Genomic DNA, 26,849 nt, shown 5'->3' with positions numbered 1-26,849 from the left:
AGTTAGTTTAGACTTCCTTTTATTTGTTTTAGATATTTAAATATGGACGCTAAAAAGTTACAAAAAGTTCTAACAAAGAAAAAATTGGAAGAGGTGGTGCAAAATTTAGACAACTTGTCTGATTTATCAGCCTCAGATTCTGAAGATGACTCATGCTATGTCAATAGCATTCATTCTCCATCCGATACTTACCTCAATCAGCTTGACGATAACCTAATTGAACAACGTCTTGAATATATCTTCGGCTTCGAATCGAATGAAGATAAACAAGAAACGCCTACTATACAAGCCCAACAGATTTCAACGGATGCCTTACTGACAGCCTTAGGAGAAACATCTCATATCACAAACTCACCAACAACAGACAGTCCTTTGCTAACTTACTTAGATACAGAAAATGACGAATGTAATATACAACTTCAAGACATTCACGCATTTGAAGTTCAGCAAGACTTAATAAATGTCATTGACGTTCCCATGGAAGAGTTTTTGGCAGATGATGAACAGACTGAAACTAACAACGAAATACGCAGAGATCGTTCTAAGCCAAGAGTATGGGAGACAAAATCCGAAACCCATGATATTCCCGTTTTTGAAAAACGTTTTAAACCCAAGGCGAATGACACGCACAAAACTTCACCACTAAGTATTTTTGAACGGCTTTTTCCTGATGAACTGATTGTTATAATTGTGGAACAAACAAATAGATACGCATATCAGAAAAATAGCAACAATTGGCAACCAGTAACTCAACAAGATATTAAGGCGTATCTAGGAGTTTTAATCCTCATGGGCTTAAATCCTCTGCCGGACATGGAACTGTACTGGTCTTCAGATCCTTTTTATTACAACAAGGAAATTGCCCAGGTTTTCCCAATCACAAGATTTAAAAAAATTACGGAAAATCTCCACTTAAATGATAATGAAATGGAACCACCAAGAGGCTCTTCTGAATACGACAAATTATATAAACTGAGACCCCTCCTCACAGAACTGAACAAGGTTTATCAGAGAGAAGCATTTAATTCTGAAGTACAATCAATTGATGAATGTATGGTGAAGTTTAAAGGTCGAAGTTCGTTAAAGCAATATATGCCGAAAAAGCCCATCAAGAGAGGATTTAAAGTCTGGGCAAGGTGCGATGCAAAAACCGGGTACTTCTACCAATTTGAAGTTTATACTGGAAAAGGCGACAGCACGGAAAATGAAGGATTAGGATACAATGTTGTCATGAAACTCTGCAGTAGTGTACCAAAAAATACTTTAGTCGCATTTGATAACTTTTTTACAAGTTGTAATCTTATGGAAGATCTTTATGATAAAAAGATTTATGCAGTAGGGACAGTCAGATGCAATAGAAAAGATCTACCTGATATAATAAAGAAAAAGCAACCAAAACCATTGCGATTGGAAAAACATCAGTTTGCAGCTGTTACTGCAGAGCCAATCACAGCCATTAAATGGCTTGATACGAAAGAAGTCGCTATACTTACGACAGCCCATCAGCCACTAGATACAATGCTTGTAAAGAGGACCCAAAAGGATGGTTCTAGAGCAGACATTCTTTGCCCGAAAGCAATTGCTTCGTATACACTTAGCATGGGTGGAGTTGATCTATTCGATCATTTTAGATCATCGTATCCAATAAGCCGTAAATCACGAAAATACTGGATGAGACTTTTCTTTTTTTTGTTCGATGCATCCATAATAAATGCATATATTACCTACAACTATACACATGTTGCGACCCTTCACGGACACCGAGAATTTAGGTTACGCTTAGCACGTGCCCTAATAGATAATCACACAACACGGAAAGGTAAAGCACAAACAGGTGTACTTTTTAAAAAAGATAAGAAAGGGGGTAGGTTTGGCGTGCCAGACGAAATTCGTTTATTGAATGTGGGCATACACTTGCCAGAAGAGACTAATACTTACAAAAGGTGTCGCTTTTGCAGTACCAAACAGAAAGAACAGAGAACAAAAATACAATGTTCCGCCTGTGGAGTAGCTTTGTGTGCTAAAAATTGCTTCAAAACCTTTCACACTGTTCCACCTCAATAATATTATTTTTCTTAGTAATTAAGTTTCAGTTTATATTAAAACTATATATCATTCCTAACGTTGTTGTTTCATTTTATAACTTTATTCACTCATATTACAGTATTTTTTTCAATTTTATTATATAAGACAAAAAAGAAACAAGTAAAGTAGGAGCAACTTACATGTATAGAACTTGTAGTAAAAATATATCAAAAGTTGAGAGCTATTCCGGATAATGGGAAATAATTTCCCACTTAATTATATTTTGCTTTGAAATACCGGATACTGGGAAATAATTTCCCACTGCAAAACCCCCATTTCCCCCCTTTTTATAAAAAAAAGGAGTTGTTTTTCGAAATCTACGGCACCCACTTACCTAAAAGCCGTGACCAGATTTCAAATTACTCGAAAAATAAAGTTTGTTTGATTAAGGGTTAAAGAATAAGATTTATAAAACAAATAAAGTAAATAATAAACACTAAATATATCTATATATAATAAATAGTTTATATTAATGATTATTAATCATGTATAGCAAAATCTATAACGATTTCTATAAGTTTTCAGTACCATTATTTACATTATGGTAAGATTTTCTATTATCAGTAGCGTGGTCCGGAACGCACAACAGAGGATTCAATCGCCGCACATAATGGACAGTTAGTTCCGCAAATTTGTTATTGAAATTGCCGTGCTCCATTCGAAGGCTACCGATAAAGAGCTCGAAAAGAATTGTAATAAAGAACAATAGATGAATATGTCAACAATAGACGTAGATTATTCTCATTTTTAAAGATTATCCGCTATATTAGTGCTAGTATCATAATACAAGTATATGGTTTATGGGCAGTGAACCTTGCCACGTTTGTATTAGTACCATTACTATAACCAAGCCGTCAAGATTAATGTTTAGATTAAATTGAAATTAATAATTAATTGCTTCACGTATCAGGGTAACCAGAGGGAACTTAGTGTTAAAACAATCCGTTTTACAGTTAGCGCCGCCGCGGTTTGCCTCGACACCAGAACGAAGAAATGAAAATATAAATTTAAATAAATATTTCATTTCCTCGAGTGGGACTTGAACCCACAACCGGTCACGTCTACATTCACACATTTTTGCTTTTGCCACGACACTCGTCTGTGTCAAATTTGTTACTTTTGTGGAAATTATTGTCTCGAAGATGCATTTAACTTTTAATATAAAAATATAAACTTACATGGTACACTTAAATGGTGCACTTAAATGGTTACAGTTCTTAGTCAAGGGTAAATTTTAACACTAGGTTCCCTCTGCCTGCCGTGCTGTGTGCGGGATACAGCATGAAGCTGATTTTATTGACGCAGACAAAGCCGCGAGCAAAAGCTAGACCTCTCTTTATAAGTAACAACCATAATTACATCACAGACTGTGGTCTTCATAGAATATTTTAAATGCACCGGTCGCACTCACTCAGGTTTTCAAATGTCATACCGTTACCAAACTGACTGTCGAAATTCTTGGCGCGTATTAGGAAGTTTCGTAAGGAAGCGCACTTCGCTACTGCTAATATTACTTCGTACAATGAAACTATTTTTTTGACTACAATATTATATTAAATAATTTTAGTGTTTTCTTGTGTAGGAATACAACTTATAATTGCTTCAATAGTAATGTCATTTGAAAGAAATCTCTAATTTGAATCTTGAGCTTAACAGCAGAAGCTTTGGATAGGTACTATAGTTTTTTATAAGTATCGACCCAATAATTATTTGGTTGGTGTTTCCAGGCACACTGTTTTTTATTTTTGTTTGCTTGATCCGTAACTGGCTATTTAACTTAAAACTTCTTATAAAAATTATTTGTCGCTATTACCCCATATCTTCTTATATATTTACTAGAAGTCCCGTTTTTTCCCCTCCCCGAAGATATTTTGGGAATTTCTCTCTTAGTTTTCCTCTACAATCACCAAGACCGACCTACATGACAAATTTCAGGGGTCTACGCCGCGTATTTGCGGCTATGTGTTGTCTGTTACAAACTGACGGAAGAGTATATATTGTATATATTATACATATGTACCTATAGATATTTTCGATATATTTGTATATATAATTGTATATACTTATTTTATAATTATCCAAAGTCCATCGTAGCTCTAAACGTACACTTTACCGTAGAATTGTGTGTGAGAAATATGCTAAAACAGCTTTCGATATATAATTGGCCGAACTTAAACAAACATAAAGACAAAAAATCAATAGATATATTGTATAACTTTTATGTATATAACTATATGAAAATTACTAACGTCTCAGAACAATGCTATATTTGCATTGAAAGTCGCCTACGCGTGGTGAGACATCAATATTAAGTACTATGTTTATTTTAATACACTGATGTCTGATAAACAATAAATATATATGCGACAACGTATAAGTAGTATATGGCATGTATTGTATTACGTCGATATGTAAGAAATATTTACTCAGATATAGGAATTTCATTTTCATTTGTTTTAGTTTTATACCTATCTCGACGATGCAGTAAAGCAGTAATTTCCCCATCCTATTTTCGAAACATTGTATGATGAGTGGCGAAACTCAAGCCTGATTCAATTTCCACTGGGATAATAAATTATTTTTATTTCCTTGCTCTGGTAACAAAGCGAGGAGTTGAATTTCGCCATACAATGTCTCGAAATTTGAGAGAGAGAGAGAGAGAGTCTCGTAGAGAACGGGTTCTGTCTGCCTACCCTGTTACACCGTAAAGCTTAAATGGTAATTGTACACATACACCATAAAATATATAATTTAAATCTAAAATACATTGTTGCGATTTATTGTTACATAAAAAAATCGTGCATAACATTAAAATCGTGAATTTCAATTTTTCATACTTTACGTCATATTTTTTTTAGATAAAACAACAGACTGACAATGACCGGCGCTATTTAATTCGACCTTCTTGATTCCGCCCGACCCTACTGTACTACAGTATTTCGGATATCCGCACAATGTCAAATTATAAGACATTTATCGGGGAATTGCGGTCAATGGCGTGAACACGTCGTGGCTCGTAACTTCATGTGAGCACGATTTTCTACTGCGATTCTAATTAGCGTTTAGGTTGGTAGCTTAGCGTGAGATTGTAAGCTTCTTATATTATTTATGTTATAGCCCAACCGTTTATTACAGTAAATATTATTCAAACACGCTCAAAACTCTTAAGCTTTATTATACTACTATCAATTTTAACGTTCATATCATAATATCAACTGAATTATTGTAATAAAGATGTGAAGTGAGGCGTAACTAGCTAGGCCAGGAAGCTTTGGTATGCGACATCGCTGATAATCTACCTGACGCAGGTGGGTAGGCTGCAATGGTTACGTGGAGGCCACCTGATTTCATTAAAATTTAGCGCTACAGCTACTTCCGATCGAGGACCAGGAGGCATATCCAAGACAAGATATATAGTGCTGACTGCTGAGCTATAAAGAAACGTGCAAGCGCCTGATGTCAACTAAATTTCTTTTATATTATTTTATTAATATAATAAGTTTATAACATTGTAATAAATCAACAAAGTATTCTGTTATTATTTGTATGACGTTATAAGTAAATGAATATGGATAAGAACTAAAAAGGTGATTAAGACGAATCTCATTATGATCATAATCGCCTACATGACACGCCTGTGCGAGTGCTGTGGGTACGGCATTCCTGTGCCTGGCAATGTAGGTATGCCATACATACATAGAATGCGAAAACATTTGTCACGTGTAAATTATATGTAATCTTTTATTCAATAGATTCATATACATATAATAAATAGAGTAAATAAACAGTAATTAAATTATAATTCATAAGTTAATAAATAATAAATTAAAAAAACGTATTCGATACAATGATAATTTATAATTTAACACGTGTAAATTATAGATTCTAGTCCATTGAGACTTGCCTACAAGGACTTTCTTATATATTTTTCTGAAGGCATGATTATGATGTTTGTAACAACTCTATATGATTATTTTAAAAAGAAGAGGCTTACTATTCTTGCCTATAATATTTTTATTAGTCTACTTTCTTCAACTTCACTGCGTCACAACGGCCAAGACTAATATAATAATAATCATATAGACTAATATAAAAATAGGCATAATCTGTAGCGAAGTAATAATATAAAGTAAGTTTGGTTAATTAAACCTATACGAGTCTGGTCTTAGGTTTGGGTTGTGTAAACATCTTGCGGAAAACAAATTGAGAACCTAGTGATATATCACTCAGTTCTCCACAATAACATTATCTCAAGTAAAGATTTTCCCAACGTTTACAACATATTCTAATATCTAGAACAAAAGGTTTCCAAGCACGATTTCCGTACGATTTGCAATACATCTTTATTCAGGAGCCGGCCTCACGACGTATGCACGATATTTGCATGATAACACACGTCCACTTAGACGTTTTGTTTACAATAAATTGTATTTAAGTGAGATTGTTTCGACGCCTTTTCGAGATGTTTCTGAATAAGGCTCCTTTCATACGTGCTGGGAATTACGAGTGAAGTGGGTCTAAGTATGGGCCCGCTTGCTAAATGCTACCTCAGCCTCAGGTATTGATGATGTGACACTTTAGACATTAATATTTTTCATAAGGAACGTATGTGACTATCATAAATGCAGGATTAAACTTCCATTTGAAACTTATTTAAAATTTTAAAGTAGCTTCACGCTGTATCCCGCACATTGCAGGGTAGGTAGAGGGAACCTGGTAGCCCAGTGTAGAGACACTCCGTTCCCATTAAGATACTTCCGTTAACCACTTTCCACCGAATATTCTAAATCCATAGAAATAGTTGTGGAATATTTTTTTATTACAAAATATATATTTTTTTATTTTTATATTATACGCATGTAGTTAAATTATTTTTTGCATTATTGTTATTGTTAGTTAAATCGTTAGAACAAACAATGTCTATTCGGACACCTTACAATATGCTCTACCTAATGTCACGACTACACTTATTTTGCAAAAAAATACGCGATTTATCCATTAAAAGTATTTAAACATCTATTCTTCACAGAGTAGTGTCATTAAAACCGGAATTATTATCGAAATCGTAAAACAATACGTGACTGTAGTACAATATTTTGTCTACGCAGTTACTCTATCGTAGACGGTTGTATACTGTACAGTCGACGAGTTGTGGACCCTGCAGTTAGATCTTCTAAAATTTTACGCTTTGTTCAATCGGGAAACAAATAATCAATATTAAGAAAATAATAAGAAAAATCCTAACATCAAATTTGCGCATCCATCTACAGCTAACGTTACGGCGGCCACGACTCATCGCCTATACTGTACCTCCATGTCGTAGGTATGTAGGTATACCTCAAGTTTATGTAAATCATTAGACGACATTGAGTGCGTATTAAATTGACCTTGCAAGTGTTTGCTTAGATCATAGTATACCCATATACACAGAATCATTGTTATCTCTATAGTTATCTAGGTATTATCTATATATATACGTATAGAAATACTAATTTTTATTTTCTTGTAGTTGAATTATATACGATTTAAAACTTATGGAGTTTTTGGCGTAGTGTAACATATGTACCTGGCTGATGACAAAGTTTGACATACGTATTACTTAACAAAATGTGCGGACATGTCTCTAGTGTAAGGAATAATAAATATGGAAAAAAAAATAAGATAACATAATATTACATGTTTCAACGATCTGGATTCCCTATATATTAGATTGTGTGGCGATAATGGAAAACAGAATCATGTATGCAGTAGCATTCTGTAGGTACTTGTGAAACAAGTAAGTGATAAAATCCGTCGTTTTGAGCTATTTGTTCTATAACTTAAAGAAGGTATGAGATGACTCCTTTAAGTATGTTCATTCAAGCTACTTACAGATTTAGCCTATCTACAGGGCAAAGATCCTGGACATTTTCATTTTTATTTTAAAATACCATCTTATCGGACGAAGTATAATACAGAATTGGAAAATAACTATTGGTTTGCAAATATTTGTCGACCACTTAACTCACCTCTTAATTAAAATGTATGCGATTTATGTAATGTCAACACTTTACTAGACCTACTTAAATAGTACTATAGTTCAAGAAGTATTTTAAGTACCTTTGTAGGTACTATGAAATTAAAAATATCTTATGAATTTCTTTTCCGAAAACAAATTTCGTAGTGACATTGAAACTTATTAAATATAGCCAACAAAATCGAAGATATGAAGATTTATTTCCGAAAACAAAAACACAATTTATCATATATATATAGAGTCTGTCATTTTTTATCATCAAAAGTAATAGCTTCAAAAATATAAAGTGCCTGAAAAATATAAACTTCAAAAATATAAACGCTACCTGATTTTAAGAATATCAATAATGGCACCGTTAATTCCTTTTAATATATTAATAATTTATTTTAATGCCTTTAATTTAGTTGTGTGTAATACTTGAATAATTATATATATATTTACTTCGCTAATGTCATCATTTATAAAGAGTAGCGGATAAAGCGTAAATAATATTTCCAAGTTACTTAAGGTTTTAAAAAAGTTGTCAAGTCAAACAATCACCTTCGTGTAGAGGAAACTTGTAAAAATCTCCCTACAAATATGCTAATGGGAATTGTATATTAGTAAGCGCACTTCTAAGAATTTCGACGTAACTAGATAGGAACGTAGGGCTTAGTGGTCAGAGTGCAGGTTCAAATGATGCTATACCTATTCAAATTTATATACGTTTTCTGAAAAAGTATTCTTTTCTAAATGTTGCATAACACTTTAGAAATGTTATAAATTCTAATATTAGGGATTTAAATTTTTACCATAGACAAATAGATAAGATAATAGAGTTGTATATATATTCAATTAGGGGAGCGGAGTGTCTTACTCTTAACTCTAGGTTCCCTCTCCCTACCCTGCTAATTGCGAGATACAGAAAGAAATATATACACAAAAAGATATATATATATATATATATATATATATATATATATATATCTATATTCAAATATAATAAAAGGCTTACCCTCATAGATTGCACGTCACACTGCAGCATCATTACTTAGTTAAACAAATACTGATCGACATTAAGAAGTGGCCCGACACGTGATACCTACTGATAAAAGATAGCACTATCTCGTATAGACTGAGACAACGCTCTTGCGCATATTTTTACGCCAATAAGATAAAATATCTTCTATTTGTGTACGGATACGGATATTGTACATGAAATATATGCAAATATTGCTCAATTTGTACTTGTTTTTATTAGTTGTGTTATCGCATCACACAAATGAAGCAATGTATGTAATATTGTAATTTTATCGTTTCAAACATCGTTCTTGTCATGGGCCTACCTCAGTTTTTATTGTCAATAAATTAAGTCTAAAAATTTATAAAATAAATCTTAACACAAAAACATTATAAACATATAACTGTATATAATATATACATAAAATATAAGTAAAATTTCGTACTACACTCTCTTTAAACCATACCTACCCACCAAACCCTTGGAAGTCAACCCCACTCTGGAAATTATATTGCTCTAGACCCATGTTTAAAAAACCAAAAAAAATAGGATTATCTTGTTCTATAGTTCTTTGTATAAGACTTCATTAGACTATCACAAAAAGAAAAAAAAATCATTAAAAAAATTATGAATATCGGAGTTCCGGGACTCTAGGTTCAGTCCAGTCCTCTTCAAAGAACCTACTTGTTAAATTCACGCCCTAATTTCAGCTGTGCTTTGTCTGTCAGTCACTTAGGAAATAATGGTGAGACAATTTTACCTATATAAGATACTAAGTAGGAAAAGTTCAGGTACCTTGAATCCGTCATGCACGAGTCTGGAGGCATCGATCACGATCTCTATAAGACGGATAAGAGTTTGGACGGTATCCTGCGATCACAGACCACACCAGTGACCTCCCGCCCCTTAGCCCAGGCAACGCTTATCCGAGGGGCTGGCCCAGGACTTATAAGGACAGTGCTCGAGTCCGGGGTCTCGCAGGCCATATACTCGGTCTTTGACACATTGCCAATATGCATTTCATTCATGGAGAATGGTTATGTAACGCAAATGCTGCAGCTAGAATGTATCGGAAAAGATACCAAAAAGCTGAACATCATCCCGATTATCGTGTATTTCGATTTTTCTCTCTTCAACAAAGAAGTAGTCCAGCAAGTGTCGTACCATTTCGGAATCCAGATTAAATGCGCCAACTTTTAAAGTTACTTGCAAAAACAGTGTAGTACATTTTTTTTATAGTACAGTCGGTTAAAGTTGGGTGTAGTAAATATTTTGAATTTAATGTTTGGCAAAAACACCACATTTTATTTAAAACTGATGCAGGTATGTTTAAATCTTAAACTGTAATTCACAGAAGGGTTATCCATGATTACATTACAGAAAAAAAATTGAAGAAAGAGTAATATTTGTAGTCCTGGGACTTGAAAAACCGTCATAGAGTGTCGGTTTTTCCGATATTTTTTAAAATCAATATAATATGAAAAATACATGACAAAGATTTTTTTTTTATATTTTTCTCATAACTGTCACGACTTGGTCTATCACCTGGTTTCGTTTTATCGTTGACTCCTGGGACACCCTGTATATATAAAATCGAAAGGTCACTCACTCATCACGAAATCTCAGAAACTACATGTGCTAGGAATCCCAAATTTTGCATAGAAGTTACTTATAGGACGTAGGTGCTCGCTAAGACGGGACTTTGCAATATTCGACTTCTAAGGGGTTGTTTTTGGGGTCGAAAGTTTGTATGAAACTTCGTTACTACAAATGCTACGAGTCTCAAATTTTGCATAGACGTCACTAGGACGTAGCCATGGAGACAGAAATTAATAATAACATAGTTCACGCGGGTGAAACCGCGATCGGGCCGCTAGTATCTTATATAGGTAAAATTCTTTATCTGCATGGACTCTAAGACATAATATTTCGTTCTATTCCTTCCGTTACGTAGGAAATTCAAGAAATTCTACACTCCTTATCCTACCTACATGCTGAATTTCAACTTTCTAACTCCAGTAGTTTGGTTTGTGCGTTGTCTGTCAATCAGTCAGTAACGGAAGAGTTTTATATACGCGTAAGTATATTATAGTAAAGATCTTATCAATGCTAGACAAGCTCCGGAGTGAAAACGCTTCCTGCCATTAAACCATCTGTGTCGACGCACGCGCACGCGCTCCCGCACGTCTCGCGTCAATTTAATGATACTTATATATTAATGATAAAACAATACAAATTTAGAATTCAGATTTCTTTTTATTTGGTAGAGAACAATAGTAATCTCGAAAAACAATACTGATTATTTTGATTTTTTTGTAATATTTTCAGTCATAATGTGTAGCGTGCGTGGCAATGTTTTTGTGGAGAACGAAGTATCTTAACGCCTAGCCTAGGAGAGAGTGAATTACCTAAGATAGATACAGAATTTTCTAAATATGACGTGTTGAAGGAGAAAATGAAAGTATTTTCTCCTAAGTGGAAATTTAGCCCACAACCAATGTTTTAACAATCAGATGCTGTTCTACGAGTACTTCACGACGACGGCCCCGTTCCTATCTTAGATTAAATATGGAAAATACATAAAAAACAAGAAAAGCCTTAGATAAGATTATTGACGCAAAGCCTGTATTTAAAACATGAAATTCATACACTAAGTCAAGGGTACACCAACAATTACAACCAGCCGAACCTGTTCCTCGGCAATTACGTGATCTGGCCCACTGCTGACTGCGTGCCAGCTGCCCGGCCTGTCGGGATATGTAAATGCGCTTCAACCTGTAACGGCCCGCTCTGGTTCTAGCCAAGTCCAAGTGCAGCTAACTACGGTACGAACATTATTCGATACAGTTATCGATTAACTTATTAAACTGGTACATGGTTTATTAGGTTATGTTATTTTTACATGAGGTCGTCGTGGCGCAGTGGCAGTCTCTTACTCGACGGTTGTGGCTTCGATCCGCCCGCACAGAAAGAGGACCTGATTATATTTATGTTATTTTCATTTCTCCGCTCTGAAAGGCCAATCACGGCGTTCAGTTCCACCACTCATGCAATGCAATATGAAAAATGAGGGACATTAAGTTACTAAATTTACCTATTTTAATTCATTATACTATTTTATTTCATAACAAAATGTTTACGATGGTGTACTTATAATCTTAATTCAATCATTCAAAATCCGAAACAAGTAATAGTACAAGTTTTACATAACAATAAAACTTGTATTATTGTGGAGAGACGATGCACAGCATCTGTGAGAGAGGGCGCTGTATACTTCCCTTTGATTATCCAATGATTTTCACTTCCGGTTGCTGTCTTCGACAAATCAGCGATCGCCGGAAGTCACGTGGTCTCAGGTGGTAGGGCGCCGGAACGTATAATAGGCGACACTACGCTTCTTACCTCATAGCAGATTCTCACCAGGAGCCTTAAAATGATGCTGTGCATCGTCTCTCCACAATAATACAAGTTTTATTGTTATGTAAAACTTGTACTATTATTTGGGATGTGACGATGCACAGCATCTGTGAGAGACGTGTTTATAACTCCTGGTGACCACGCACGACGCTATGTGATCTAAATCAGAATGATTGTATAAACTGATTCTGATACATTCAGATAAATTGATCTGTAAAACCACAAAAAACATGAGTAACATTGTTTTATTTATAAGCAAATTGTTAATTGCTTAATTTTTTAATTCAATTAATACTCGCTCTGCCGGAAGCTGAGCCAAAATAATCTAACTTCAATTATTAGATTTACTTATAATTTGCATACAAACAAATTTTAAAAGATGATCCGCAACTCGCTGATAAGCATGAGTAGGAAAGGAAGCTCGCATAACCGTCTAAATAATAAAGCTAGACGTGCTCACTTCTTTTGATAATAATTTAATAACCTGTTTATATAAGTATTCATTATTATTCATGAAGCCCTTGCGTAGCCTCACCTCTAAGTTACATAACAAAATTGTTACCTTTTGTAGCCTGTTTCCGGTGGTCTAGCTAGTTTCTTAATGTAGAACCTAGAAAAACATTTTTCTTAGGATGACACCACCGTCTCTAGAGCGTAATTTTCGACAGGTCACCTGTTTCACCAAAATATTTCTAAACGAAATATGATGTTAGAAGTACGAGCAGGATCGAAATGACAATGAAAATGTCGTCCGGTCTATTGGAAACCATCTCCGGCTCAGACAGCGGGTCGTAGATAGAACCGGCAACCAACTCCATACTTCCTTTTTTAACAACTATAATAAATTTATAGTAAGTAGACGCGTTCTAGAGTGGACACCACGCCTTGACAAGCGTAATTAAAGACGTCTTCCCGCTAGATGGGGTGACGATGTCCGCAAGGTGGCGGCAACGGCCGGATGCAGAGAGCCGAAGATCGAGTCCAGCGGCGCGCCATTGGAGAGGCCCACGTCCAGCAGTGGACGAGGACAGGCTGATGATGATGACGATGAAGTAGTTACCCAAGTTAATTTTTACCTTGAAATTGATGCCATTAGTACAACATATTTATAACACTAGAGTATTTAATAGAATGCTCTATAAAATATTATGTACTTAGCCCAATAATATATTCTTATACTGGTCAAACCTTTGAACGCATTTGTAAAATTTAAGACTTGATTTCATTATCACATACTTTGAGTATTACAACTTCACAAAAGCATCAATGAATGCTTACCCGATCCGCAACCAGACCGACAATTCATGATATGAATGTCCTATCTGCTACTTAGGTACAGTTTTGAAGCAAACTGTACTTGATATACGATGCGTTAGAAAATGTGAGTTTATGAGCTCATTAGTTTTTCAACAAAATTCAGGCCGACTAATGATTATATCATTCTTCGAAGTGTAATAAAGTTATAAGTAATTGATACTACTATACATTTACATATAAAGGTATCAATTTTATAATATTTCAATTATCGCTTCTTAGCTGTATTTTAGAACGACAATAGTTCACTCTCTGAAATTCGCTTTTAGGAGCAACTTCACAGTGACAAAATATACGATTTAAATACAGATGTACTCAATTTAAACGTCCGACTTCCCCGGACTTAATGATGTCGTAGACATCCAACATGCTCTCCGCCATATTGGAGTTGTGACTACGTGTACACCTCGCTAGCCAGGTTCAGTTTATGCAAAACTCATGGCAATATGCGGCGGAATATCTACGTTACGCACATGGATATCGCCAAGGTATATATTATGTAACTACCTTTACACAGCCCTCATGTCCCATGAAGACGATTATTTTCATTAGCTTTCCCCAGCTTTGGAACCAAAGTTACAAAAAACGAATGAAACTTCTTGATAGTCTTTTTGCAATATTATTGTGTATCATACTTTGTCGTATCCAACAACTTAGTAATAAAAGGTTGTCGTCTGTAATTCTTGCATTTCATATTTTGTCATATCTAACAACTTCAGTAATAAGTCGCTCAACTGGCGACTTTAATTTGGTCCTGATTTGCCTTCTGAATTATTTAGCTGCCTTCTTTTCCTCCTTCTCCTGCTTCTTACTCTTGCTAGATGCAAATTTTACTTCTTTTTCCAAATACTAACATCAGTCGCCGTCGCATTTTCTAGCTGGATTCTTTTCTTCTAGATGGATTATAGATTTCTTCCACTACATCAGCTTCAATTCTGATGGCTACTCGAATGCACCACAGGGATGTACGGTATTATATAGTACGTCAGCTATAAAATACTTTTGCCGCGGCATTCGCGGGGATGTGCACTCACTTGCACGAGGGTAATGCCAAATTAGCCCAAAGAAACTTTTTATAATACTTGAACCCGCTATTTTAGTCAGTTTTTTAATTTAGTTTTGACACATTGCTTCTTTTTATCCATTACTCAACCATCCATATCCTATTGGTTTGCTTTATCAGTTGTAGAACGTGAGTCGAACCATTTTCTATCCTTGCTTTCTCGAACCGCTTGAAAATTCTTATTGGATAAAGCCAGAGACGATATGGAGAATGCTCATTATTAAGTCGAAAAGAGTTTTCAGAGCCCCCAAACCATCTACACCCGTTTCCGATATACCCATAGGCAGCCTCCGTATTTCTTAACACCATGTATACAGGAAGATACGGTTACATTTAAATAAAATTATTAACAATCATGCACCACCCTTGTACTAAGTTCTGGGCTTGTGTTACCCGTCGGCGGGTTCTCACTCCATACTACCGATATCCGGTATGCACTGATACTTGACAATTGCTAATGTATAATTAAACGTGCTAGAGTTTTATACTCATATAGCATTAAAATAGTACCGAGCTTTTTTAAATTCTAATGTATGGATAAATGCACTTTAAATAGTTGGACATACCTTATGTCAAGTAATAGCCCGAGTCCCTCTTAAGGCAACTATGATAAGGTGACTGGCTAGAACTTTTGCCGAAGAGGCCATTCAGAAGATCCCGTGATTGCTAAATACTATGGAGCCCATTGCTAAATGTTATGACGTTCACAGCGATGGCAGTAACCATGAATAAGCAGCAAATCCACAATTCTTTTATCCTCACTCCTCCAGGATTGAGAAAATGAACCTCCGATATTCCGTGTTTGAAACACTTTTCCTGCCAGGAGGCTTTGATTTATCTAAAAATAGACAGACTTATATATGTTGCAGAATAAGGTGGTTGGGACCGGAGCTTGTTCCGATCCCATTTCTGATTGTCATCGATCGGTGTCACGTCGGAGTGACAGGCAACGCCATCTGGTTTTGACAACTGGCAACTATTAAATAATCCGCTTCCCTGATATATATGAGAACAGATTTTTTTTATATGTTTGATAACTCGCTCAGGATACGCTCCTAACGAATTTATCGTATTTAAACGAAGGTAGTATATTAATGGATAATACAACTAAGTAAACTCGGTGAAAACCGATTTATTTAGTAAACTCCGTTTACATCGCATGACATTATGCCGAGAGCGTTAAACAAGCGATGAGTCCTCTTGCTTTTTGCAATGCCCGTTAGTTGAATAAAATTGGGCCATAACTGCTGAAAATCTGAGACAAATACCTAACCTAATTGTAGGTTATAACACAGCCGTGTTCGGTAAGCTCAGAATCCACTACAGTATTGGTATATATAATACCAAGCAGTAGAACAGTATTACATGCATGTAGAAACTTGTTACACAAGAGATTCAAATGACTCACCCGTTGTCCATTTTGTTACCTTTGAATTTCACAAAAGCAAATTCTCTTGATGAGGATGAACATCTTTGCTGGAGGCCTTCCCAGGAGTAAGCCCCATATAGAAATCCGGTTCACGATGTGAAGAAATTCCACCTCCAACACTACACTTACCACAGCACTTTCACTTTTAAACGATGTTACTCTAATGGGAAATAACGACGCTATGAGGTAAGAAGCGTAGTGTCGCCTATTATACGTTCCGGCGCCCTACCACCTGAGACCACGTGACTTCCGGCGATCGCTGATTTGTCGAAGACAGCAACCGGAAGTGAAAATCATTGGATAATCAAAGGGAAGTATACAGCGCCCTCTCTCACAGATGCTGTGCATCGTCACATCCCAAATAATATAACATTAAAATTACTTGATTGTCCTGATCTGATAAGGTAAAATAGTATAATGGTTCCGTAGGGTTCAATCATATTTACTATAAATAAATAATATATAGAGGAACGAATGATATTTCCTTAAGTTTTTTATTTTCACATTAAAAGAACTAAAGCGGCGTTGAGTTTTGCCGCTCAGTACAGAATGATTCTATGGAACGGAAACGGACAACGATATTTTTATGTAATATAGTAGAACCAATTACATACAAAGAATGAATGGAATGTAATTAAATACTATTCATATTTATTTGCCACAATATAAAATACATGTGCAATACCTAGAATAATTGAATATAAAACTGTTAACTATTTAATTGTAATTGCCCTGACATAAATACTTAAATGGATCAGGCGACCAGGAATAAGGAAAATTGTTGAGTAAAACACTTGCCGCATAAATCAAGAAGTATGAATGGGCTTGCACGAGAAGCTTTTTAGCCTTGGTGTTTGTGATGTACGAAAAATTGATGTGGTAATATATTAATGTAATGACGCTAGGTTTCAGTTCATTGTAGGTACATATTCAAAAGCAGTAATAGTGATAATATGTTTGTAGATGTTTAAAATTTCATTTTCTTTATTTGAGTCAGTCAGAGGCGTCGTAGCGCAGTGGCACCGCGTGACTGTAAACGCAGCGGGTTCGATTCCCACTCAAAGGAGTAAATTTATTTCATTTCTTCGCCCTGGTAAGAAGTCCAAGCGTGGTGTAGAGTTTCGTCACTCAACACAATTTAGCTGCTATATAACATAAAACAAATCTCATTTATAAAACAATATAAAATCCATACCATATCCATGATATAATAACCTAGAAGAGCAAGCAAGTTGTAAACAAAAAGTTTTTCATTTCCGCGTCGCGTCGCAGCCGTCGCAACTCGCACTTCCGTCGAGGAACCCGCGAGCTCTCTTTGCCCTACATCGCGCTCGCGGTAGGTTTCATTGACAGCTTGTGCTAGGGCCTGGTATGAAATGTGGTACTTATTTAGTATGTACCTATTATTATTTATTGTGTATTATTGTATTATTGTTATGTATTCTCTTTTTCAACTTCCCGCTGTATCCCGCATGTAACAGGGTAAACAGAGAGCCTAGTATTAAGACAGTCCGCTTTACACTTTCCGCCGAATTCTGGAGACAGAGGCTTCTTACGTGTTGTGGTGGCAAAACTCTACACCGCTTACCTTTTAAATATTTAGTTTTTTTTTAAATCAAGATAAACGATATTGAGTTCCGCCACTCAACCCCCAATGTCTCGAAAATTATGCAATAATATAATTGAATATAACAAATCATAATCTTTATATGGAATAATATCTTTTTAATAAATAATTATATACAGCGATGTCGGCGCAAGACTTTAGTGAATAACTTGTACCGACAGTCAATTTAGACATCAAAGTACTTCCGATACTCCGACTCAATGAGAAATGCTAGTCACTCTCCACCATTACAGCATTTTTTTGTGAATATGAGTTAAATTATATAATAACGAGACCTCTTGTACAAATTAAACATTTTTGACACGTCACCTGAACGACACATCCACATCCTATCGATACTTTCCATTCCGGCCGCGGCGCGGGGGAGAAAGTCGCCGCGTAACAATGCGCTTGTAGGTAACATTTCGTGTATTATGTCAATCATTACTTAAAGTTACGTATTTTTTGAGTGTAGGCTTTTTATTTGACTTTGCTGGTATTATTTCTTTTTTTTACATTTTTTCAATACATATAATGTAACGAAATCAAACACATGGCGGCTAAACTTATATTTCTTTTCAGAACAAAATACCATTAAGCTTGTACAATGTATCTCTGAAACAACAAACATGTTATATTCTAGAGGATCTCTTTCTTCTCTTCGATCTCTTCCGTTCCAAGTCTAAAAGTGCATCTCAAATTTTCCGACCACATGAAGCGTAATAGTTACTACTATTACGCTTCATGTGGTCGGAAATTACTATAAACTTATTTTCAAAAATATCTTTTAATTAAAGAGGTTGATTACATTTTTATAATAAAATTGTTGCAAATATCAAAACTATTAATATAAAATCTATTTTAAAAATTAAATAAGTAACCATATTTTATTTACTATTTTTATGAATATTTTAATGACAATTGTTGATATGTATACTTTAATTAAAATTAGGCAAGATTAGAAAATAAAATGAGTTGTTGTGATAACAGAGGTTTTGTTAAAAAAGTAGATGCAAGAGTCGGAAAGTTTTAATTTACACTAATGCCTACTCTTCCCCAAGCAAGTAGTAATAGAATTTTAAGTTGATTTTATTTTGATTATTTACATATACAATTCCACATATTTCCAATATATTACAATTCCACATATTTCCGTCCCTAATCACGAAAAAATCTTAAAAAGTAATAAAAAAACAATAAAAGCTTAAAAGGTTTATTATAAATAAACATTATATTAGTGACACTGCACAAATACAATATATAAACATTAACTTCAACTCCTATTATATCTGTTTCCCCATCCTCTGCGATGATCATCTTTATATTCGTCCATGTTACGTTTTCTTGCTAATTCCTCAGGGTCGTCTGCTTCTACTAACCGTTCCTAAAAAAAGGGAAATAATATTTTTAATATACAGTAATAATGTTTTAAAAAACAATTACAAGGAAATTATTTTCTTGAAATTATCTTTTAAAAATATTATATATAATAGTCTTAATATTAAGACAGTAACAATGTATTTTAAAGAAGTAGTACAATTTTTTGACTGTACCATCATTGAATTTGACTTTATAACCATCGCGTTTACAAGTTTTGGACACTTTTCTCTTCAGACTTTATAAGTCTAGACAGAGAAAAATATAGGGCCATGTGTAAATTAATAAAAATCTCTCATCTCAGTATTCCATAATATCTTAAGTAACAAAACATATTTATTTACTTTCGTAACTTCTTCGTCCTCATCTGCATCCGCTTCGGCGTTTTGTATTGTAGTATGAGGTATATTTGTACCAGCACCTGGGAATCTGGAATAAAACTTATAAAAGCTTAGGATTTGACAACATAGACGAAAAAAAGTTGTGTCGTAACAATCGCAATCAAATGTGTCGTATTGTGCACGACACATTCTACTACTTATAGTAGCTCTCACTGCAGGTATAATGGGTTATATTATATCATTATTCTTATTTTTCCAATTTTTTGTCCTTTTAATTGAACTAGTTTTTGAGATTACTGCGTCAAACAAATCAAACTCTTCAGCTTTATTACATAAGTATGGAAGTAAAGAATATCTAAATAGTAGTAATAATATAACTTACACGCCATCTCTAACCCTCTTGTCATAGAACTCCTCTACGGTCATGGTGGGCAATGATGGGTATCCTGCACCATATACTGCCTTTTGTAAGGCATCTCTGGTTATTATTACTGGCTTTAATGGAGGTGCTCTTTCTCTATGGGATGGTTTGGGACCTGTAAAATAAAAATAAAAAAAATAAATATTTTTTAACACTTTATATGTGCTTCATTTGTTTTGATGTAAAGGTATTCTGTAATGACATTATGACTAACCCCCGAATTTACTTTGTGATTGTTTATGATTGGAACAGGGAAGAAAATCAAGTGTAGTTTAATCGCAAAGGATGGGTGTAAACAGCAGCAGTTGTCTGTCTGATTCCCACTTAGGGAAAGAAGCATTGTCATTCATCACTTCAGTAGGAAGAGAAAGCTCAGTGGTGAGTTTCACCACTATTAAACACAACGTTTCGCAAATTGGGCGAAAAGTATCGACTTAATACTAATGTTTTATTTATAACTAGCGACCCTCTTGCGGCTTCGCCCGCTTTAACTACTGGATTATTCATGTAATGTATGTTTGCAAGGCACTTTTGTACCCGCATTTTTGTAGTTTCAATAAGGATTTTCCAATTGTTTTACACAGCAAGGATTTTTTAGTAGGTACCGTAATTTTAAATCTGTGCTACTAATCTTTTCAAGTACTTATTAAAATATATTTAAATGACTATTTTTAGATAGTTAAATGACTATTTTTAAATGGAAGAAATTATAAACAAAAACCTACCTAATAATAACTACTACAAAAAATGTGAAACCAAATATATCGCGCTTAAATAATACATTCAACTCCAATTATCCAATACGTGCAAACGCATCTAACTAAATCTTCGCTGCTATAGAGGCAGCCGGGTTATTTTTAAAGCTTGTGGTTAATGTTGAAGGGGGTATTCTGTCCCTGATGAAAAGCAAGCACGACTTGGCTGCCTGTGAGGAAAATTAAATAGAATGCATGGGCCGGGAATCGAACCAGGGCCGCCCGCGTGGCTGGCGAGCATTCTACCACTGAACCACCGATGCGTGTAAGGCAAGCGGGCACGGCGGACGCATGGCGAGTGGTGAGCCGTTTCGCAGCAAGGATTTTTTTGATATTGTAACAACTTCTAAAGTACTTATTAAAATGAAAAACAGTAAAAGACAGTTTTGGTCTACATTAAATGGCCAACGTAACTAATGTACTTATTTATATGCTGAGAGTAAGGGATAAGTGAGACTTGAGTAACATACAGCTGTCAACGGCGGGATGTGTCAACAATTAAATGCGTTTTTCTGTAAAACTATTCGCAATTTCGAAATATTGTAAAAAGCAAATTGTATCTTCGTTTAACGTAGAAAATTAATAAAGTATTTTAAAGGATAAGGATTTATACTATTATGGAAAAGTATCCCTCACAATAAAAAATATATTGAAATTATTATTTTTAGACAGAAAAATGATCACTACACGTTATTCTTAAAAGATACGAATATGCACTCGCGGACTTTTTTGTAGATCTTATTAAGAGGAACAATACTCCAGTACATTTTTTTCATGTAGTACTTATCATTAAAGCAGCGCATGCGCGAAAGTGTCTCAACGGGTAGGACTTTATACACATTTATCGTATTTATGTTAATTTACATAAGAATGTACAAATAATAAAGTATATATAAACTTTCTACGAAAAACACTCGACTTAATGGTGAAGACCGCATCAAAATCCGTTGGGTGGTTTAGAAGAAGAAGAGTTAGAAACAACAGACAGACACGAAAAGCGACTTTGTTTTATAAGATATATATATAGGATGACATAGTTTTCTCGGACTATATTAATAGTTAATATTATAATTATTTATTTTTTTAATATTACAAAATGAGACCTGATTAATTGTAAAGAACAATCAACTCGAACAGTATTTTTTACTTTGACACTGTATCCTGAACATAACAGGGTAGGCAGAGGGAACAATCAACTCGAACAGTATTTTTTACTTTGACACTGTATCCTGAACATAACAGGGTAGGCAGAGGGAACCTGGAAGTCTAATGTTAACTCCATTCGCTTTAAGACATTTCTGTTCTCCACTTTCCACCGAAATCTCAAGGCATTGCATGTGAAATGTCGGAACTCTACACCCTTCTTTACTTCGTTATCAGAGCTAGGGGGCGAAAATATTAAATATTTCATTACGTAAGTGGGAATCGAACCCACAACCGTCATCTAAGCAGTCACACGCTTGAGTCTGGGGAGACATGGCGGGGGCCATGAGTCTCTTAGGTTTTTAATTTTTTTAATAAAAAACAAACCATGAACCATACCTCCAGCACGTTTCGCCATATATTCCAATATGGGCTTCTCCTGTTCAATACTAGCTAATTCATCTAATGCTTGATTTACATAGTTTAATAGTAAAGTTGTGAAATACTGTCGTTTGGTCTCATCATCTACATTGGGTGCAGACATTGCTTTGGACAAAGTTGTTAATTTTTCTTTCAGTTCTTTCATTTCCTTGTACCTTTTAATTTTAGCTTCACGAGATAAGACCTGAAAGTTATAGTACATAATGATAAATAAATATACAAGATAAATTAATTACACAAGTAATAATAATAACCTGTTCTATGTTACAGTCTGTTTACAAATAATAACAATAACAAAGGCCGTTGTGGCGCAGTGGTATACCACTGACACACTCTGAAAGTAAATGCAACGGTTGTGTGATTGAATCGCATCGATTATTTTTATTTACTCTCTTTGATAAAATTAGTTCTATAGTCATGTGTATAAACCTACAAATACTACATATTCAGTAAGAAGCTACTCTTCTGTGCCGCAATCACCTCTACTTTTGTCCCACTTTATTATTATGTTCTTACCATGGTTGAAATTTTAGCCTGTTCAGTCTGTGTTCTGGTAGAAACCTCATTGCTGGTAGTCTGTGGCACCTCTACATCCGTAACACCATAATCTTTGCACCTTTGTAAGAAATCTCTGCAGTAAGGAAAATACAATTTATTTATTCTAGCATTACAGACTTTTATATTACCATTACACAGTAAAGACAATTTAGAGTTATAACACTTCTTTTACCGTTTTTTTATCCACTATTGAGACTGATTAATATACAAAATACTAGAGGACCTTTGGGCGCAGGGGCACAAGAGCTTGACTGTAATATGATGGTTATCATTTAGATTTTCACCCAGGGAAATGAATTATTATTTATTAATATTTTTATTTCTTTGCTCTGGCACCAAGGCAAAGGTGTGGTGTTGATTTCTGCCACTCAACACACAATGCCTTGAAAAATTCAGGGAAAGTGGGGACAAACAAAGTGTCTTAACACTAGGTTTCCTCTGCCTACCCTGCTATATATGGGATACAGAATGAACCTGTTATTTCATATACAATCACTAACAATCCAAACTTACAATAGCACGGCATTTAATATGAATTTAATAACTATACATTTTATAAAGATTGTGTCTTTTAAGACACAATCTTTTATAAAATTGTTTAAGCCTCACCTAAAATATATTTCGGCAACATTAATAATGTCCTTCCTTGGTTGATTGCACAACTTTAAACTGAGTGTGCCGAGCAATGCTGGCAGTAGAAGATATTGTAAAGTTTCTGTAGGCAGCTCTTCTAAACTTTCATTTCTACTGAACATTCCAGTTAAAGATACTAGATTAGTAGCTTTTTCAAATTTTGAAATTGCTGATTTTATGCTTAGCTGAAATGTAAATATATAAATGATGAATTATAAAAATATTTTTAGCTTATCATACCATATTATAATATTTACATATATATTATAATATTTATTAAGATATAATAGATAAGTTTAATGTTATGAAAGATATATTTGTATCTAAATGGTATCTCATAAATAAATAGTAATATGCTACATGTACAAACGAATAAAGATGTTACTTTGCATTAGTTATTAGATTCTGTCTAGCAGTATTTTTTCTTATTCCAGTATATATAATTACACAATATTAAATAAAACTTACCTGCACCGGATCACTATTAGTAGCTTCACTATCATTTTCTATTTTATCAAACAATTTCATAGCTTCGTCAAATATGGCTTTCAAAGACTCTTCATCGGAATTATTATTACTTTGTGACATGATTTAAATGATTATATTTGTTATATTTCAATTTAAAACAAAAAATCTTTACACAACTATCGCATAGGCTTGTCGCGCTAGTCATTTATTTTCGCATGACTTTGACGTTTGACATAATATTTTGACATTTCTTCATACGTAACTACCATCTTGTAAAATCGATATAAATTTAGATTTATTTAATAACGGTGTTAATATTTATTCGCTCATGAGAGGATATTTTTCTAGTAAAATAATGCGAAATGATTTCTTTTTTAATAAAAATTAAATTGTTTCTTTCTATTACATTACTATAAAAATAACTATTCAAAGAATCTATTTTATTGATATTTTATGCGGCAGTGGTTCCAGGTCGGTACGATATGGGTACCTTCAAAAAGCGCGTCTGTCTCCAGCTTCAAGGCCGGCAACGCACCTGTAGCTCTTCTGGTGCTGCACGGGGTCGTGGGCGGCAGTGATCACCATCAGGTGACCCGAACGCTCGTTTGCCTTATCCTTTTTCCATAAAAAAAAAAAAAGAATCTATTATATTATCGATATAAAACGAATAGATTTTTAAAATATCCGCTATTTTTATATTACTTAATATATGAGCTATGCCTAGCGACCCCTTTGCGACTTAACCCGCTTGAACTATTTATTTACTAACCCCGATTATTTTAGTGTTCCAATGATGTAATCATATCAGTTTAAAGACATCTATACTGACATCAAAAACTAAAGTTTTACACTATAAAATTATAAAGTAATTTGGTTGAATAAAATACTTTAAATTGATACAATTTTTTTATATACGAACAAATTGATATAAAACCAACAGTAAATTAAAGGAAGTTTCCCAAAGTATAATAGTGTAAATGTTATTGAAATCGATTAAGCCGTGTGCAGTGCAGAGAAGCAGAGAAAAACACTAAAACTGACAAAATTTTTAAAACATTTTTTTCGGGTTCTATTATATTGTTAAATGTCCCCAAGAACATTCTTCTCATATACCTTTCATGTGCCGACACCGATCAATTATGATTTTGATATAAATTTTATTCAGTGTTAAGTGATTAACAAGTGTTATTAAGTGTGATATCCTTTCCAGAAGAAAATTATTATATATTTATTTATATTACTCATTTAACGCCTGATTAATATATATAACTATATTTAATTACGAGTTTATATTATTTTATAAAGGCGCTTATATTTTGAAATGGCATCCTATATCTTATAAAACCAAGTCGCTTTTCGTGTCTGTCTGTTGTTTCTAACTCTTCTTCTTCTAAACCACCCAACGGATTTTGTTGCGGTTTTCACCATTAGGTCGAGTATTTTTCGTAGAAGGTTTATATATAGTTTATTATTTATACATTCTTATGTAAATTAACATAAATACGATAAATATGAATAAAGTCCTACCCGTTGAGACACTCTCGCGCATGCGCTGCTTTAATGGTAAGTACTGCATGAAAAAAATGTACTGGAGTATTGTTCCTCTTAATAAGATCTACAAAAAAGTCCGCGACGGCATATTTGTATCTTTTAAGGATAACGTGTAGTGATCATTTTTCTGTCTAAAAATAATAATTTCAATATATTTTTTATTGTGGGTCATATTTTTCCATAATGGTATTAATCCTTATCCTTTAAAATACTTTATTAATTTTCTACGTTAAACGAAGATAAAATTTGCTTTTTACACAATTTCGAAATTGCGAATAGTTTTAGAGAAAAACGCATTTAATTGTTGACACATCACGTCGTTGACACTTCAGCTGTATCGACTCAAGTTTTACTCATCCTCTCAGCATATAAATAAGTATATTAGTTACGTTGGCTATTTAATGTAGATCAAAACTGTCTTTCACTGTTTTTCATTTTAATAAGTCCTTTAGAAGTTGTTACAATATCAAAAAATCCTTGCTGCGAAACGGCTCGCCACTCGCCATGCGCCCACCGCGCCCGCCTGCCTCACACGCATCGGTGGTTCAGTGGTAGAATGCTCGCCTGCCACGCGGGCAGCCCGGGTTCGATTCCCGGCCGATGAATTCAATTTAATTTTCCTCACAGGCAGCCACGTAGTGCTTGCTTTTCATCAGGGACATAATACTTTCTTCAGAATTAACCACAAGCAAAAAAGACCCGCCTGCCTTTATAGCAACGAAGATTTAGATGCGTTTGCACGTGTTAGATAATTGGAGTTGAATGTATTATTTCAGCGCGATATATTTTTTGTAGTAGTTATTAGTAGGTAGGCTTTTGTTTATAATTTCTTCCGTTTAAAAATAGTCATTTAACTATCTAAAAAGAGTCATTTAAATATATTTTAATAAGTACTTCAAAAGATTAGTAGCACAGATTTAAAATTACGGTACCTACGAAAAAATCCTTGCTGTGTAAAACAATTGGAAAATCCTTATTGAAACTACGAAAATGCGGGTTGCATTAGGGTTTAATAAATTTAACATTATCTTAAGTGCTTTGCAAACATACATTATATGAATAATCCAGTAGTAAAAGCGGGCGAAGCCGCAAGGGGGTCGCTAGTATAATATAATATGTTGCTTATAATTTGATACCTATGTTCGTAAGACCTACAGTTATGAAATTTAGTACAAAGTCCAGGACCTTTAGTTACAATACAAATAAAATAAAAATAAAAATAAAAATAAAA

At 34.3% G+C, this 26,849-nt stretch overlaps 2 protein-coding genes across 2 annotated transcripts in view; both read right to left on the bottom strand.

Annotated features, from left to right (window-relative positions):
* conu (Rho GTPase-activating protein conundrum) overlaps window positions 1-9,143 on the bottom strand; it is an 82,522-nt gene extending 73,379 nt beyond the window's left edge. The window contains exon 1 of the mRNA XM_085192165.1: window positions 9,096-9,143. Coding sequence (XP_085048291.1) covers window positions 9,096-9,128 — 33 coding nt within the window. The 5' untranslated portion in view covers window positions 9,129-9,143. The remainder of the gene's footprint in view (window positions 1-9,095) is intronic.
* Window positions 9,144-19,129: 9,986 nt separating this feature from the next.
* Window positions 19,130-24,306, bottom strand: Tap42 (immunoglobulin binding protein Tap42). Its single transcript, XM_085191682.1, has 7 exons — window positions 24,068-24,306; window positions 23,576-23,784; window positions 22,925-23,039; window positions 22,367-22,592; window positions 20,031-20,184; window positions 19,652-19,736; window positions 19,130-19,314 (listed from the first exon to the last, which is right to left on the bottom strand). The coding sequence occupies exons 1-7, from the start codon at window positions 24,185-24,187 to the stop codon at window positions 19,204-19,206; spliced, it is 1,020 nt and encodes a 339-aa protein (XP_085047808.1). The 5' UTR covers window positions 24,188-24,306; the 3' UTR covers window positions 19,130-19,203.
* Between the last annotated feature and the right edge of the window lie 2,543 nt (window positions 24,307-26,849).

The sequence above is a fragment of the Heliconius melpomene genome, chromosome 10, assembly GCF_056956725.1.
Source record: "Heliconius melpomene rosina isolate 202511_hmr_F chromosome 10, ASM5695672v1, whole genome shotgun sequence".
NCBI lineage: Eukaryota > Metazoa > Arthropoda > Insecta > Lepidoptera > Nymphalidae > Heliconius > Heliconius melpomene.
Note: the sequence above shows the minus strand (reverse complement) of the source record. Positions and strands in the feature narration are given on the sequence as shown.

Bases quoted from the DNA above. Each gene is read 5' to 3' on its own strand.
- Tap42 (XM_085191682.1), bottom strand. From the start codon at position 24,187: ATGTCACAAAGTAATAATAATTCCGATGAAGAGTCTTTGAAAGCCATA. The intron at 23,040-23,575 runs GTGAGGCTTAAA...TCCTTACTGCAG, and splicing joins GTTGCCGAAATATATTTTAG to AGATTTCTTACAAAGGTGCA. The intron at 22,593-22,924 runs GTAAGAACATAA...TATAACTTTCAG, and splicing joins AGGCTAAAATTTCAACCATG to GTCTTATCTCGTGAAGCTAA.